The 14,474-nt window shown below is 39.4% G+C and overlaps 1 protein-coding gene across 1 annotated transcript in view; it reads right to left on the bottom strand.

The window, feature by feature from the left end:
• Window positions 1-670: 670 nt before the first annotated feature.
• Window positions 671-14,474, bottom strand: part of AIDA (axin interactor, dorsalization associated) — a 35,062-nt gene continuing 21,258 nt past the window's right edge. The window contains exons 7-10 of the mRNA XM_010992869.3: window positions 6,362-6,484; window positions 4,419-4,541; window positions 2,642-2,759; window positions 671-2,529 (exon numbers count right to left, since the gene is read on the bottom strand). Coding sequence (XP_010991171.1) covers window positions 2,433-2,529; window positions 2,642-2,759; window positions 4,419-4,541; window positions 6,362-6,484 — 461 coding nt within the window. The 3' untranslated portion in view covers window positions 671-2,432. The remainder of the gene's footprint in view (window positions 2,530-2,641; window positions 2,760-4,418; window positions 4,542-6,361; window positions 6,485-14,474) is intronic.

The raw sequence follows: 14,474 nt of genomic DNA, 5'->3' as shown, positions 1-14,474 counted from the left end.
ATCAAATCTAGAGCCTCTCTTTTTTTTTTTTTTTTTCAACTTCTCAAGCCTTTTTTGGTGTTTCTCTATTTCATATTATTGAAAAACGAGTAAACTGTAGAGAAATTCCATTGTGGCTTATCTAAGCAGTTCTGAACCCGCCACCATCGCTGCCTCCCAGGGCCCTCTGTCTGCACCACTTCTGCAGCAGAGCCCAGGCAGGCTGCCACTTTGGAGGGGGAGGAGGCTATCACCCCTCAGTTACATCAGACTCAGCCATCTCAAAAATTGTATCATCTATTTCAGAAGGCATCCCAGCTGTGTTTCTGGGCTTGTTCTAAAATCATCTCATTTACAGAGCAGCAATGTTTCAGCCTGAAAGCATTTCTACTATACTCATGGTTATTGTCCAATAACTGACTTTTTCCATTGGAAAGTACATTTAAGTAATTTGTGGGATGTGGAGTATTCTGTGTCTACTGCTTCGAGACAGTCATTCGTTTTGTCATCTCATTCAGGGCTGAATTAAAGCTAAGCAATTCACACTGTTCAATTTAAGCTTCTTTATAATGATGAGAGGCATTTGTAGTTCATCAAAATCTACTTTTGAATGGTAGCAGATGCTTCTTCATATAAGTTACCACTTTGATATACATGTCTTACGGTCTATGACAAAAAAGAAAACAATATCTCAGTTTTGCTACATTTTAATAGTAGGTTTTTTAAGGGATTATTTTTTCGGTCTTGTCAGCAACATCAAACAAAAGGTACTGAGTACTCCACAGGGTACAGAGTGCTGCCAAGCACCTCAGGAAATGTACATGACACGGAGAAAATGTGCTTCTTGCCCCCTGGGGAGCTCACAGGCTGGGGGTGGAGTGGGTGGGTGCTGACAACTCACAGTCTACGAGTTGAGTGAACAACAAAGAAATTTATTAAGGCAAATTCTTCATCCCCTCAAGCTACTGTGAATGGAATAATTTTGGGATTAATCTAACCAAGGTGGGAGACAAGACTAAATTTGGTTGAGAATTCTTCAGGCTCATACAGTTTTTAACATCCAACATAGTAAAAAGAATTGACCTAACAGACAACTGAAGGTGGAGACTAGATCTTGAAGTGCAAGGGCTAGAACTTAACTGTGGTTATGTATTTTCAAAAGCAAACATACTGAACGGTATGACTAGGCTTAATTACACTAGTTTTAAAAAAAAGGCCAAGTACTGGCACCGCGCTCCCCTCATGCTAGCACTGGTCATTTAAAACAGTGAATATTCAATATGTGGGTTCTACATCTAACCCACAGAAAGCCCACCCCAAATCTTAATGTTCTGTGTATCAAATATTCACCTTCTGTGTACTATGAAAGTTTTATTTATGCCCCATTATTAAGTCAAAAGAATGTAAATAGTCAAATTATAATAAGCTAATGACCTGCATAATTCCATATGGATGAATGTCAATATATCTAAATAGGAAATAAATGGTATCCTATCTACCTATATAAAAAAAAATAGAGTATCTCCAGATTTGCATACTCATCACTGTAAGAAGAGGTGTGCAGGTTTTAAGGTTTCACAATCAGTTGTCAGAAAAACAGCAGTTACTCCTGCAGTATCTTGTTAGCATCTGACTCAAATTATTTTTAGATTACAAGATTTAGAAGACATAAACCCATCAAAAATTTTATGATTATTCTGAGATGGTTGTTCCATCCTTAACCCTAGAATCACTACCAGAAAGACTAACAGTGAGATGTAGAAAAAAGCTAATCAACATGACTGAAAATATGCTCACTTTCAGAAAAACGATCTGGTATTCCGGAAAAATCACAGCTACCACCTGGGAAGAATCCCATGTGGGATACTGATCTGGCCAAGGCACACTGTCTCTAAGCAGGAAAACCATGAGATCAGGGTGAATTTAGGCCATCTCTGAGGAGCAGCCTATAAATTTCCAGACTGACCTTGGGCAACATAATTGGTCCAATTCCTCTCAAAGCTGTTTCATGCTGTCCTCCCCACATCAACCCAAAGTTTGACATTAACAAAAAACCAAAGAGCATGTTGGAGCAGAAGTGAATGGATGTGTAAACTAGCACATTCTTATTGCTGTATTAAGTTTGAAGACGAGCACATCCCACCCACAACAGTGTTCCAGGAAGCAGGGCAGGAGTAGTGGTCAATTAGAAAAGAGAATCGATTGCACAATTAATAGAAAAGTGGAAAATGTTTCAAGATCTACAATAAGCCTGTATCCAAAGGAGTCTTTTACGTCAGTGATGTGCTGGACTCTGAATTCTGCGGTACAGCTTTGTAATGGGCTCACTCTGGCCTGCTGGCCTGGGGCCGGCTTGCTTCCTGCCTGTTGAAGGGTGAATATGCTACACAGAGCTATGATGGTTTCTACTGAGTGGTAAGATTCACAGAAGTTCCAGGTTATTCATGTCAGGATCACTCCTTGTGCAAAGTTTGATGTAGATGAAGATAAAGTGGTTTCTTGGTCAATAATTGCAATTTCTTTCTTTTAAAGTCAGTGGGTTTCTTGTATCTGTAACCACAACAGAAAAGCCATTGATAATTGATCTATTCGAAGGTCACATACTAAGAAGAGATACTAGTCACCATTTAATTAGCACTAAATCTCTATGCGCATCACTTACAGTTCTATTACAATTGGCCCAGGCTTAATTTCATCCATCTCCATGAAAGCAAAACACTTGGTGCTGGTAAACCTTTTTTTAGGCTTGTAGTGTTTGAATTCAAAGAAAATAGCTGCACCTAAGGAATTAAAACAAAGCACATCAGCCAGACAGCATGTTTACAGTCAATACATTTTCTTTGATCACTGGAAGCCTATGAACAAAGCAACAATGATCATAATTTTACAAAGTACCCTTTGTCAAACAAGCTCTCTGATGATACAAATGGCTGTGGTTGTCACCCCAAACTTCTCTGTACCTGAATGGAGGGGTATGTCTCCGTATCACCCAGTTCTACAAGGCAGAGCAAAACTTCCTGAGCCAGAATGGCTCTGAATGTAAATAAGTTCATATACAGAGTTATAAACTATTGAGAATAGAAAATAATAAATATTACAAAAAAGAACAAAAGATACTTGTTAAGTATTAACATTACTCATAGAAACTCATTAAATAAAAAGACACGTAAAAGAGTTCATCAAAATATCCAAGCTTAAATCATTTCTCCCCTTGAAACAATTAACTCAAAAATTCAATTTTGGGGTGTTTTTGAGTTCAAACAGTATGAATCATGTGCTGGTTCAGTTTTTAAATGCTATCTATTCCCTAATACCTTTTTCAGTGCCCAAAGCAGGGTTTTGTTTTTCCTGGAATGACACATGATTTGTGTAAAGACAGCACCATATAAGACAAGGGTTTAAAGCCTGCCACCCCCTCCCCCTCCCCCAGTGAGCAAGTGGTAATGAAAACCTTAGATTTCTCTCCTCAAAGCCCAACAGAGAAGCTCTCTCCATCTCCCCACAGAAAACAGCTAAAAGAACAATAAACTGCCTCATCAACGTTGCCAAGAACAATTCATTTCTAAAAGAGGCCAGGAAAGAGATGCAAGGAAGCCAGGGTCTCACTCTTAACTGGCTACTTACTAACACGGCCTCAACCAGAAGGCTGCTGGGTCTTGCCTTGCTTTTATAATCAATCAACGTACATCTGATACTTTCACTGATGACAAAAGTCACAAGTGACTAAGAGTTTCACAATGTTCAGAAATGTGTGTGCAGTCCTGGCACCTCGGTCCCCACGAGCGCTTCACATGTCAAGGGTGGAAAGAGAATACAATGGCTCAGGAGACAGGGGGGTGTGGGTGAGGGACAGGTGGGCATGTTTGGTATCTACTACACAGACAAAGGGATTACAATTGTTAGGTGACTGGTGACCTCCTGTCCCCAGGTGTATGGCCCTGCCACGTCCACAAAGGGGGAGCTTCTCCACTCACATGGCAACAGCAGAAGCATTTGTTTATTAAAAAACCTCACAGATTTTTTTAAGACAGCAGATCACGTTTCTTAGCCTCTCCAGCGATGGAACCTGTCTCCTTGTCGTCATGACTATTGGAGGTCTGAATAAATGTGAAAATAAAGTCACATTGGAAAACAAGATTAAAGTCCAAATATGATACCATCACTTTAAGGAAGTTAAAAAAGATTATTCATCTGCAGCATTAGTAGGCAATGCATTTCCTGCATTCCTGGTATGCGTAGCTCTGGGCCTTATGGCATTTAGGAGAGCAAAATGTAAAATGAGAACAGCCTGGGCAGATTAACTGAAATGCTTACAAACGTGAAGTATACTCCTTAGCGTCAGTCTCAGGTAAAACACAGTTACTGTACATAGCACATTCACGGCTGGAGAAAATGAAGAGTCAGATTCTAAATATAGTTCTACTTTTCGCATCACAAACCTTTGGTTAACTTTTCAACATGCTTCTGGAGCTCAATGTCCACGTTAAAATGAACATACGTATCTTCTTTTCTTGAAGCCACAGGAGTATCTTGCACGGGAGTTAAATCTATGCCGTTCAGATCTAGAGTGGAAAAAACAGTGTCTGCCTAGAGCCTTCAAACACAAGAGGCTTAAACCTGCAAAGGAACTGCAGAGGGCTGTGTTTCCTGAAGGGGCAAAAGCTGAGAGGAGATACTCAGGCTGATAGAAACTCACATCTGGTGTGAGCAGGTACCGGAAGGGGCTGGTTTCCAGAGACCACGTGGAGGGAGCCGAGCGGATGGGAGGGGGAAGCCTCCGTACAGACAAAGTTGGATCCTCATCGTCAGGAGGTGTCTTCCGAGGGGGTAGGCCAGTACATTTTTGTGAATTGCATTTTGGAATGTGAGTAACAATATCCACAATGGTGCCCCTACCGCTGTTTCCCAAACTTCACAACGACCAGATGGTGTACCATGTGTGATACATGGCTGTAATTTCTGGAGCCAGGAATTATCCAATTTAATCAAATTCAACAGACTCATTTGATGACTGCTCAGTGTTTATGTATTATTCAACAGACCCATCCTAGGGACCTTAAAACAAACTAGAACATTTGATTTTTCAGTTTCTGAAGATATTTACATAAAACATGTTTCAGTTCAAAGTGCATGCAAAGGTAACATAACATCTACCACATTATCAGTGCATTTTTTGTATTTTATAGTGTTCATTCCCTAATGAGAGATGCAGTTTTGTGAATGGCCTATCAAACAATGCAGGCTATAAACACTGTCCTGTAGACCATGGATTTGAGAACCAATTAACATCAGAAGTTAAAGTATCCCGGCACTGGTGCTGTGCATCACAATCTCTCCATGTCAAAATTCTTCTCTGTGGCTGAAATCCTTTTTTATTTAAAAAGAAACCCTTTTTATTCATTATTACTAATGAACCCATGGGTCTGAATGTTTCTATGATTGGTAGTTCCCTCCATTTAATTTCAGTCCACATCTGTTTCTTTGATTTGTCTCAAATTGCAGGTTATTAATTGTACATTGGGTTAACTGTGCAGTTACTTCTGAATAATAAATAGTAGGACAACTTCATCCTCAGTCACACAGTGATTATTTTTAAAAGACTGTTGAACGCTTTACAAACAAAATCCTGTATAAAATGCACGGCAACAACAAAAGAATTCAACCACTGTGGTTTCCCTCTCTTAAACCAATGACCAAAAAGGTCATTTTCAAGGAGTAAGCGTTCTGCCACCTTGGATAGTAGAAAATAACAAATCCTAAGTGTAATCCTGCTTAATAATGATGGTAACATAGTTAAGGGTAAGAAATACATTACCTGCCTAATGTCCCACAGGATTACGTTCAGGGTGTGGATGTTTATGGATGCATGCTATTTCCCTGTCTCCACCTGTGGTTCATCAAAGGCCCGATGCTCACCCACCTCTGCAGGGCTCCCCTATGTACAAACCTCTCCTGGTCAGGAACTGGAGGGCCCAAAAGTAGAGGCATGGGGAAACAGGAGGGCTTTGCAAAGAAAACCACACACCCTTGGCAGGTGGGGACATTTTTCCAACCTGTTTCCTGAAGGATGTATCTGCTGCTAAAGTGTGTCTGTCTAGTCAGCACCCTTGATGGAATATTAAGAATAAAAAGACATACTCAGAGAAAAGCCCGAAAGCAAACACAAGTGTAAGTTATAGACAGGAAAATACTGTCAGTAAATCCTCAGAAATGTTCAGTGAAGGAATAACACAGCCTCTTCCCAGGGGTTCGGCCTCACTGTAGAATGAACTGAAATGAGCTGTCACATACAAAACGGCCCCCACTCCCACCAAGAAAAAGTGCCAGATGCGAAGCAACGTAAAATTCGCTAGAAGGAAGACAGGCAGACCCAGTGCTTTACCTTTTACACTGACTGTGATGTAGGGATCAATGCACTGCCCGGCGTCTTTCAGGCCGATTTTCTCAATTCTGATAGTGAGTAACGTCATTCCTGGTTCTGACGGCAACCTTGGTAGTAAAGTACCTGGCAACAGAGAAACGACAATAAAAATGAGCTTCACCAGTAAGTCCAGAGCAAATGTTTCAACAACATGGAGAGATACAGCTTTGCTCTTAACCGGCTTAGTAGCTAGCCAGGCATTATTTTGGTTTCCAAAAGTCCCAAACACTTGATGTCATTCTTTTCAGACAAATATTTAATTAGACACACGATACATCTACACTTTCATACTTCATATTCAACACTAAGGCATAAATGACTAATTCAAGTGTGTTAAAAATTTGTGACATGATCCTAAAGTTTGAGAAATTTAATACCAGAATCAATTGACAAATCTTTTAGTTACTATTGATGGGGGAAAACTTATAATTTGATATTTTAATGGAATAATTTTCAGCCTAATTTTCTACTCCTTTCTTTATCCTGTTTTGTATGATCTATTCTCTCAGAAATCAGTCCTGAGAATGCCACATGAAACAACATGGGCAATTATGTTTGAAATCTGTTCCATATAGCAAGTAAATTTTTTAAAACTGAAAACCACCACCCAGACCCACACAAGAGCATCCTCACCAAGAAAATGACATGGAGAATCAATTGTACAGTTTGTTCATTTATATCAAATAATCTATGGAGAACAGATACAAAAACAAGTTGATTTTAATTTAATATGTATATGGTACCACAAACTATAGAGCCTGACATTTATAAAGAACTTTGGTTGACCTTCTTCAAGTTTGTATCCAACACTGTGTTGTCCTACTTTTAATGATGAAGTATTTGAAGTACGTGAATCGACTGACCACGTTCAAAATTGATTACATCTAACTGACTGCCAGTCTGCTTGAGGGAAATTCAGAGGGTGATGAAAATGTTTTCAAACTGGATCAAACTGATAGATGCCACAACACTACAGATTTATCAGAAGTCACTGAGTCGTACACTTACAAAGAGTGAGTTTTATGACATGAAAACTAGAAAAGCACTTAAGAAATCCAAGAGGCTTAACTAGAGATACTTATCAAAGAAAATCTTTGGCTGATGAAAGGTAGGCGTATAAAATGTAGAAAAACTAATATGTGGCATTCAAAGCAGTATTCAATACGATCTCAAAAGTAAAATTTGAATTTTACGCCCAGCACAATTCCCATTGCTCCACATCCTCACTAGCTCTTGGGGTTGCCAAGTTCCTTTTAGCCAATTTAGGTGTGGAGAAATGCCAATCTAGTTTTAAGTGCATTTCTCCAGTGATTAATGAGGCTGAACACCTTTCCATTTTAAAATGAGCATTTGGATTTCCCTTTTTCTGAAGGGTGTGTTCAATTATTTTGCCCATTTTGCTATTGAAACGTTCACCTTTTATCTTACTGATTTGTAAGAGCTCTCTAGTATTTTGAAATAAGCTTTTTGTAGGATAACATGTTCTACAAGTAAGTTTCTCAGCGGCTTTCCTTTTTTAAAAAAATCTTTATATTGAAGGGTAACATTAAAAAGTATACAAATTCTAAGTACAGCTTAATGAATTTTCACAAAACGAACACATCTGTGTGACTACCGCCATATGCAGGAAAGACATTACCAGCATCCTAGGAGCCTGACTTGTGACCCCAACACACACCCAAATCACTCTCTCCCCCAAGAGATAAGAACTATTCTTGACTTTTAACACCAAGATTAGTTTTGCACATTCAGAATGTCTTTGCTCTGTTTATGGTGTCTTCGGATTTTGATAAAGTCTTAATATATTCAAATTTCTTAATCCACGTAGAATTAATTTTTGGCTGTGTGGTAGGAGTCATTCTTTTTCCACATGGATACTCAGTTGTCCCAGAGCTACTGTTTAATAGACTGTCATTTCACCCATTGATCTGCAGTGCCACCCTGATCGTAAGCCAAGTGTGGGTCTGTCTCTCAGCTCCCCATTCTCTCTCACTGGACTCTATCTTATCCCTGCACCACCACCACAAGTGTCTGGGTTACCAGAGCTTTATAAACAGTCTTCACATTTGGTTACGCAAACTCTCCCGCCTCGACGTTATTCTTCAAGAGTCTTAACTATGTTTAGCCCTTTGCATTTCCATGTTATAACACAATAGCTGTCGAGATGCTACAGCTAATTGTGTAAACCAGGATTTCTCAACCAGGGTTCTGTAAAATCCTAGGGGTGTGCTTGACCAGTGGCTAGGAGCTCCACAAAAGAGGGTGATTCAGAAAGAATAAATGCTGCCTGAGCTTTGTGCACTGAGCAGTGCACGTTCCCTGTGATGGACAGAGCCTGGCAGTCCCTACGGCAATTCCGTTCCAGGTCTTTGAGCCTCGTATGGCAGTGGGCAGTAGGACCGTGTTCATTTGGTTGGATCCATTCCTAGTTTTCTAGGTGAGAAAGACACAGCCATTGGTCGCTGGTGAGCTCAACACTGCACAGAGGAAGGCAGCCTAATGATGATGCCAGCATCTCCGATTTAGCTGCCCAACCTCCCCTTTGCACCATCAACAGGAGCAAACATGTCCTACTGCTGTCAAAGAAAACCAGAAGGAATTATTTATTCACTGTGGCTCTTGAAGAACAGGTCTGAGCCAGGAGAGGAGGATTCCAAGCCTAAGTCTCCAGACAATTCTGATTAGGTAACAGCAATGACTCTTAAGCTCCAGGGTCATTTTACTGCACTAGTGCAAAGGGGACAAACCAAAGTCCATCTGGATGATGAAAACTATTTACCAATAGGTTGTATTTGGAGTGGCAATCCAAGTTCTCCTATTCCACAGTGCGTCTACTGTGCAAAACAACGTATGAATGCAGAACAGATTCAGAAAAATTAAAAAGGCACTTAACTACAAATCACAACCACTGACAAGCAAAGGTGCTGGTATTGTGAGATTCTAATAGCCACTTAAACAGAGTAGAGTTTTCTTCTAAAAGTCATTCAGTTTTAAAGGCTTAGAAAGCAAATTACTGAGCAGCAAAATTTAACGTGCAGAAAAAGAAGTCGCAGTGGTGGGAATCTGACGGTGCCAACGTGAAATTACAGTAAGTGTTTAGGACAAGATTCAGCGTAAGAAATGTAAAAGGCTCTGCTCTAACGAGCAGTAAGTGGACACTGGCGACATCTCACATGATGCTGGAGACGTTTTGTGACAAAACTATAAAAATAGCTTCACTATTGAGCCTACAGGTTTAGCCAATAAATGTCACACTGTAGCATTTGCGAGCTCTATAAATGGTGGTGAAAATCAAGAAAACTTTTTCCTGCTGCAAAGGCCCCAAACAAGCCGGGGCCAGGATGGCTTCAGAGTCCAGTCTTCATCCCTGTCTCTGAAGAACCACAGCGGCATCTGCACCGGGGTGTCCAATGACAGCTGGCCCCCTTCTTACAGAAACAGAACATCCTGACACTGTCAACTCATGGCTTTCTTCACAGAGAGATGCTATTGTCAACTCTTGCAGATGAAATGAAAAGATGTTCTGGATGGTATCATAAAAATAGCTATGTTTATTTAACAAAGACCAATTCTCTCCAGATTATTATTATTTTTTTTTACATTGTGAAAATGACCGAGCAAGAGCGCAGGCTCTCAGCTGAGTCTATTATAGCCTCTGCCACCGGGGGTGGGGGAGGTGGTGGCACGTGCCGGGCATCTCGTCTCCAGAGTGCCGGTGCAGCATCCAGGATCCACACCACCTCCCTCCTGACCGGCACTGGAAGAAATGGAGGAGCAACTGTGGCCCCTCCCCCTTCACCTACAACTTCTCTGCTCCAAGGGAAGCTGCTAACAATGCAGATCCCAGCATAAGGAGGCTCTCCCCACACTGACTAGTTAGTATGGGGCCAAGACCTCTGGACAAGAGAGACTATGGAGAACCAGACTATGAACAGATCGCCAGCCCAGGGACCAGGAGTCTCTGTTAAGTCCATAGAAGAAAACAGAGGTTACAGGGAAACTGAAGTCAGTGAAATCCTTTAAGACCCTGTCCTCATATGATTTCTCCTTCTGGTCTAAATCAGGAAATAGCACGATAGTCTTTGTTCCAAATAGTCTATCATCACCTAGACTAGAATCCTAAAGAGGTAACACCGTCTTGGAAAACTACCGAGGATTACATCTTTTGAAAACACTCTGATTTGAGTTTACTTATTAAGTAATATTATTTGCTTAATTTTCATGTGCTATTGTGCAGATGTTCCCACAGGCATTGGTTCTACAGTGAGAGGTGAGCTTGTCCTTATTTTGCCTTGGTGCTTTGGAAATTAAATATCACTAACAAGAAGTAAATGATTTTTTTATCCACACTTAGAGCAGAGTTCAATTAGGTGTCTAAAATGTAGACTAAGCAGTATCATGTATGTGTGATAATACATATATTCTTGTTAGTTTTTATTGCTTTAGATTTATCATACTTGTAACTGTATTCACATATCCAGTATGACTGATGCAGATTCTCTTTGTCATCCAACTGTATTTTTTTAAGTGCACATTTCTTTGTGCTGCTAAAGTGTAAAACACAAAAGGACATACATGGTAATGCTTTGCATGTAAGTAGCACGTTTTTCTTTCAAGAAAAATACTTGTTATTTGGGGATAATTTTAAACACAATTTAAGATAATGATATTGATCAAACTGGCCACAATATTTGGTTGATAGTAGACAATTCATTAAATGTATCTTCAAATTCTGGCAACAGAGAACCTTGGCAGTTGACATTGCATATAGAGAAAAAGTTATGGAAGGGCCATTTATTTGTTTTGAAATACTGAATTCAATTTAGAGGTAGAAATTGTGGTAAAATATTTGAATATATATACATAATTTCTTTTAGCTAGTAATTTATTGTGTAGCTAATGAGGAACATGGGTTCCTTTCTTTCAAGAGAAAGAGTGAAAACTTATAAGAAGTTTCTTCATTTTAAAAATTGCTTTAAAAGTTTGACAAGAATCTTAGGGGCCATTATCATTTCAGTAATATTTTATCTAGGTCTGTGAAATTAAAAATCATACCTGATTAAAGTTGTTTGCATACGTGAGTGTATTGGTACACTGACTCCTATTTAATTTTCTTTATTAAGAGCTACTAGAAATATACTTTCATTTTAGTCTTTCTGTTACCAGAAATATGTCATTTGACCCATCACACATGATTGACTTACAAGTGTCACTATATCACATTTTGAAAAAAAGTAATTTAATAAACACACATCCACAGTCTGGAATGAGTCAGTGGGCATATGCTGCATGCAGAAATGCTAGTTTGAAAAGGGCAATCCATCACTCCCCACAGAGGGCAAGGAGGAGTTCCCCACAGGTGTCTGAGTTGAAAGGCTGAGTTGCCAGAGTACTTTCAAGAAAGAACAGGCCGGATGTGGCTGGGTGCTTTGAAGATGAGGGCTGCAGACCACAGTCTATTTAACAGACGTTTCATATGAACCAGTCTCTGCAAAGCTCCGAAGAAAACCCTTTAACTTCAAGTAATAGGATTCTTGGATTTATAAGGAAAAAAAAAATCAGTTGTAAAAGGAAATTTTGAAATGTTTCCAAAACTGTTTAGGCCTGAGAGCGAGGAAAAATATCAGTAAGTCTCAAATCTTACGAAAAACCAGCCTGGAGAACTAGAGGACAAAATCAGAGTATTTTCCTTCCCTTTATACACAAATAAATGCCTGGGTGAGGAAGGCTTTCTCTGATTCTTCTGCCTAGCCTGAGCACTTGACAAATTAGGGAGATGAGAAAAACTTCGGGAGCTGTGGTCTAACTGTACACTTATGATAATATTTACTGCTGGGCCCCTAGACATGCTCTGGATTTCTGTGAAGTATTTCTGTGATATTCAGAGGAAAGCACTGAACATTTCTGTTGCAATTTTCAACTTCTCATATGAATGAGCAAGAAAACATCTCATTTCATCTGAAAAAGAAATACACATTTGCTTATCTCTCAAGTTCAACTCAGAACTGAGTACTTGTGCAGCAAAAACCAAGCACAGGTTTCACATCGAACAGGTAAATTTCATTTTCTTAGTTTCAAAAGTAAACGTTTTTATGCATATTTAAGCCTATGTAAGAGCTCTAGAAACCAACACATTTGTGTAATTTTGAAACTGCTAAGCCTGTGTTTGAGTTTAATTATGTCATTCAGTAAGAAAATCTTGAAATTTGTGTCTTGGGCTATTTTTTAAATTTGTATTTCTTGGGCTTACGATTTTAATACCTTTATAGTGAACACTGCCAATAAATGTTCAGGCCTTAAAAAAAGGTCACGACAAACTTACAATTCAATGAATTACATAAAAACAAAGATAATAAATTAAAAGGAAACAAGTCACAATTCCTAGAACCACCTTGCCACCAAAATGCAGACACAGCCAAGGCATTACTGAAATCTTGGATTCTCTTAGAGTAACAAAGAAAAGAAAATGTTCCCTACTTTACAGTTGTTAAAAGTTCCATGTGATCTTGCTATTTCAATGAACACAATTTTACAAGTTATTTCTTAATGACACTCCTAGGCCCTGGACAGTAATGATCCCAAACTCAATACAGCTGAGTAAACGACATGTGCTCTTCTGGAAGAGAAATTCAGAGAACAGAAGGGTTCAGTAAGCTTTCTGTACCTATGACATGAAATACTGCAGTGTTATATCAGAACACAAAAATCTATTCCGTTTGGGCTTAATCTTATATAGCAAATGGATTTAATTTATGGCAGAAGTTTCTTTTCAGCTCAACAACCTGAACCCGTAAAGACCTCGATCTGTCTGTTTCGTGGTTTACATCATCTGTTTTAGGGATCCTGTTTGCTACGGAAGTACAGCAAGCGAGCAAACAACCAAATCAGATAAAAGTTTACAATCCTGGAAGCTACAGCAACTACAATACAACATGTGGTTTGAAAAGGGAATAACAACTAGTCAGTCAAACAGCAAGATGATTTCTCTCACCATCTCAGCAATTTTGAAATTTCCTACACGTATGACAAAAGAAAAATACACCTCTCTCTTCATAAAGCAAGGAACACCAGGAATAATGCCCTCATACCAAAGAAACATTACTAACAGTAACAGCTCCCATCTGTAGTGCCTGTGATTTCCCCAACGATCCTACAGTGTAGGCACTGTTATCTCCACTGGAAGGTGATGATGATGAGAATAACCACCTCACTAAGATTCAGGATCTGCCAGGGGCTGGGCTAAAAGGTTTATATGCAGTACCCTGTGTAATCTTCACGGAAACCTTGAGTTAGACACTATTATCATCCCATTTTATAGATAAAGAAATGGAGGTTCAGACAGGTTTAAGAATAGGTGCAACCAGTAATAGAGATTAGACCCAAGTCTGGTGTCTGTTGGTTCGAGTCTGCTGCTCCTACCCAATAACGCCTCCTCTCCAAGCGGTACTGGAGACACTGCAGTATTAGTATTATTATTGTATTACTTTACTGTGCTTCACTTTATTACACTCTGCACATGGTACATTTTTTACAAATCGAAGGTTTGTGGCAGCCCTGCACTGAGCAAGCCTATCAGTGCCATTCTCTTCAATAGAGTTTGCTAATTCTGTGTCTCTGTGTTTCCACATTTTGATAATCCTGGCATTATTTCAAACTTTTCACTATTATTATATTTGTTACAGTGATCCGTGGTCAGTGATCTCTGATGTGAGTACTGTAACTGCAGACGTGGTGGAAAAGGCAAGAGGATGAGAATTAGAAGCAGAGGCTGCAATCTCACAGTAAGACTTTAGCAGAGGAGGTGTTGTCTTATGAATGAGCAAAGAAAGTGGTTTTCCTGAGATGGAATCTACTCCTGGTGAAGACGCTATGAAGATTATTGAAATGAGAGCAAAAAAATTAGAATATTACGTTAACTTAGTTGATGCAGCAGTGGCAGGGTTTGAGAGAATTGATTTCAATTTTGAAAGAAGTTCTACTATGAGTAAAATGGTAGCAAACAGCATTGCATGCTACAGAGAAACTGTCTGAGAGAGGAGTCAATTTAGATGGCAAACTTCACTGTTGTCTTATT

This window comes from Camelus dromedarius, chromosome 21 (assembly GCF_036321535.1).
Source record: "Camelus dromedarius isolate mCamDro1 chromosome 21, mCamDro1.pat, whole genome shotgun sequence".
Lineage (NCBI taxonomy): Eukaryota > Metazoa > Chordata > Mammalia > Artiodactyla > Camelidae > Camelus > Camelus dromedarius.
Note: the sequence above shows the minus strand (reverse complement) of the source record. Positions and strands in the feature narration are given on the sequence as shown.